At 52.0% G+C, this 2,856-nt stretch overlaps 1 protein-coding gene across 1 annotated transcript in view; it reads left to right on the top strand.

Annotated features, from left to right (window-relative positions):
* Positions 1-1,644: 1,644 nt before the first annotated feature.
* Positions 1,645-2,856, top strand: part of NRXN2 (neurexin 2) — a 98,361-nt gene continuing 97,149 nt past the window's right edge. Inside the window, exon 1 of the mRNA XM_011993504.1 lies at positions 1,645-1,658. Within this exon, the coding sequence (XP_011848894.1) occupies positions 1,652-1,658 (7 nt within the window). The 5' untranslated portion in view covers positions 1,645-1,651. The remainder of the gene's footprint in view (positions 1,659-2,856) is intronic.

Here is a 2,856-nt window from a genome sequence, read left to right as displayed (position 1 = left end):
AAAACTATTGGATTGGATACATAGCTTTTAGGTGATGCAGCTGTCCGGTAGAAGCAGCTCTGTGTTGTAAAGGAGTGTGTTTGTAACACATATTGACATGGAAAGACTGTGTGTGTAGGTTTAGGAAATGGAAGATAGAAAGAGAGCTGTGTTCATTGCTGGCTGTGTGTCTTTAGCCACTGGAGTCACTGTGGGGTGGTGGTGTGTGTGTCTAGTGTTATGTAGTAGATTACTGTGCAGGTATTGGTGCTTGCATTCAGCCTGTGTATGTGCGTGGATTATGGGAGTGGTATAAGGTATGACAAATGACTATGTTTGTTTTCAGAGTATAGCTACCTCTCCGTGAGTAAATGAACACATATCACCAAATGGGGTTGGAGGTAGGAGGAGATAGTGTGTGCATGCGTGAGTGTGTACTGGATAGTTGTGTGTACACAAGTGTGTATCCTGGGGCCTGCACATGCAAGTATGTGTTTCCCCACTGGGTTTGTGTGTTTGTAGATTGTGCTGTTTCCCCCTTCCTGCCTATTGCTTCATCTAAAGGCTCCCAGGAGGTGGGCACATGGCAAATGTTTGGAGCTGGGGGCACCTCCATCCTCTTACAAAGCAGATCAGAGTCCAGCCTGCTTGAGGAGTTATAGCTTAGTTGAAGGAATTATCTCCATCTTCTCTTTGTTCCATCTTCTCCCTTGACCCATTTGGTGAGCTCCAAGGCCAGGCCCAGGCAGGGCCCTAATAGGTGAGGTCTGCCTGTCCAAAGAATGTGGCATGGTCTAGCTCTGGGCCCAGTGTGGCCTACTGAATTTGGACTCTCTTCCCTCACTGGCATGGCCATCCAGCCTGGGGAGCCTTGGCCTCATCCAGATGTTAAGAAGACATTTGTCCTAGAATCAGAATCAGAGTCAGAAGAGGCCTCAGAAACTATCCAGTCCACCTCTCTCATTTTTGCAGAAGAGGCAGTAGGGACTCAGAGAGGTTAAGTGAATAGGATGAAAGTCACACAGTGCTGTGTGGCAGAATCATGTTTTCTCACTCTGTGTCCTGATGTCTTTTCACCCCCGGGAGGGTCAGGGGCTGTAGGTGGTTGGGTCCTGTGTACAGAGGCTTTATATGTGAATTGTGTGAGATGGTGTGTGTCACTGGATTGCTAAGTGCCTATATGTGTCAGTGTGTCACTGAGCATGAGTGTGTCTCTAGTAAACCCTGTGAGATAATTAGTGGTGTGAGTGTGTCCCCATGTCTCTGAGATGCAATGGAACGCAGGGGAGGAGACTGTCTGGGGAAACTGGGAAGCCTGACTGCCACTCTTGGCCCTGCCTCAGATTCTCTATGTGACCTTGAGTGGTTACTTCCCTGTCCTGGGCCTCAGTTTCCTGAAATGTTACTTGAGGCTTGGGTGTGATGGGTACTGGCTGACTGTGTGTGAGGTTCTGACTCAGGGAGTAGCTCTGTCTCTGCCTCATCCCCAACATAGCTGTTTCTTGAGATTTGGGCCTTCCATGTTGGGTGACTCATGTCAGGGTCTGGGTGGGCTTGGACTCCACTCTCCCCTTGGAGCCCCTGTCCGTGGTACCTTTGCTAACAGCCCTCCTTTTTCTTCTCTCTCTGCCTCTCCCTTCTCCAAACCTCGCTGGCTGCAGAGGAGCACCCCATGGAAGGTGAGTGAAGCCTCCCGGTCGCTGGGGTAGTGGATCTGTTGCTATGGGGATCCTACAGGAGGGGCTGTCGTTGGCTACCCAAGGACTCCCTTTCCTGCCATGTTTAGGGCCTCTCTGGAGAAGGATGGCTGGGGTCCTCCCTTGGCTGCCTTGCCCCACTCTCTTGCATCCCCTCTTCATGGGTTTCATGGGAGCTGCTGACTGGCCTTTCTTCTTAGGGAAGAGATGAGTGGTGAGGGTGGAGGGACGGGGCTGACAGGATTCCAAAGTGCCCAGAAATAATTGGGTAACAACGTTTAGCCCAGCCCAAGTTAAGAAACTTAGAAAGGCAATTTTGCCAGATGCTGGGGCAGGCTGGGGTGGGCTGTTGCCCCAGAAACCTGTGCTTGGGGGAAATCTGCCCTGGAGTCTGGTGCCACTGTACAGGGCTCAGGGGACTGGAGGGTGGTGGAGTGCACTGGCAGAGTAGGGGGTTGAGGGTGTATAGTTGGGGCAGCTTCTCTGCCCCACTGTGACCAGCACTTGCCACTTGCAGCAGGCCCCTAGCCGCTGCCCTACAGGTTGCTAGGTAGGAGTGGTCTGCTTCTTCCTTCATCCAGGTCAGAGGGCAAGGGTAGGGCTTCTGCCTCTCTCTGAGATCTCTCTGTTCTTTCTCTATCTCCTGTTTTGTTGGCCTCTTCTCCCTGTCCAGTTTCTGTCTTTACCTCCTTTTCTCTACGACTCTGTCCCTGGACCATGTGTCTCTCCTTCCCCAGGCTCTCTCTGGGTTTCTGTCATTCTCTGACTCTTTCTCTAGCAGTTTGGCTTTCCCTGTGTTTCTTTTCCTTCTCTGGGGTGGACTGAGAGCGGGAAGAAGGTAGTCCTGGCTTGAAGGCTGTGTTGAAGATGAGCTCACATAGCCACCATGAAGAAGGCTGCAGAGCAGGCATGAGGTGGCATCCTAGTCCCTTCTCCTGGGAAGGAGGAGTGGGAGGGCAAGGGTGTCCCTGGGGAGGAGCAGAGGAAAGTGCCAAGGATGCAGTAGTCATGGGAAAGAAAGGCAGCAAAGGGCTCTTTGCCTGAGTGTGGGGCTGGAACCCATTTTCCTTGTGATGTCCATGGTCTAACTTGTCTCTCTTGGAAATCTCTTCTCCTTGGGGTCCTCAGGTCCCCTGGGCCCAGCTGGCCGATATGTGTGTGTGTGTGTGTGTGTGTGTGT

The sequence above is a fragment of the Mandrillus leucophaeus genome, unplaced genomic scaffold (genome assembly GCF_000951045.1).
Source record: "Mandrillus leucophaeus isolate KB7577 unplaced genomic scaffold, Mleu.le_1.0 Scaffold43, whole genome shotgun sequence".
NCBI classification, from domain to species: Eukaryota; Metazoa; Chordata; class Mammalia; order Primates; family Cercopithecidae; genus Mandrillus; species Mandrillus leucophaeus.
This window is presented reverse-complemented; position numbering and strand designations above follow the sequence as displayed.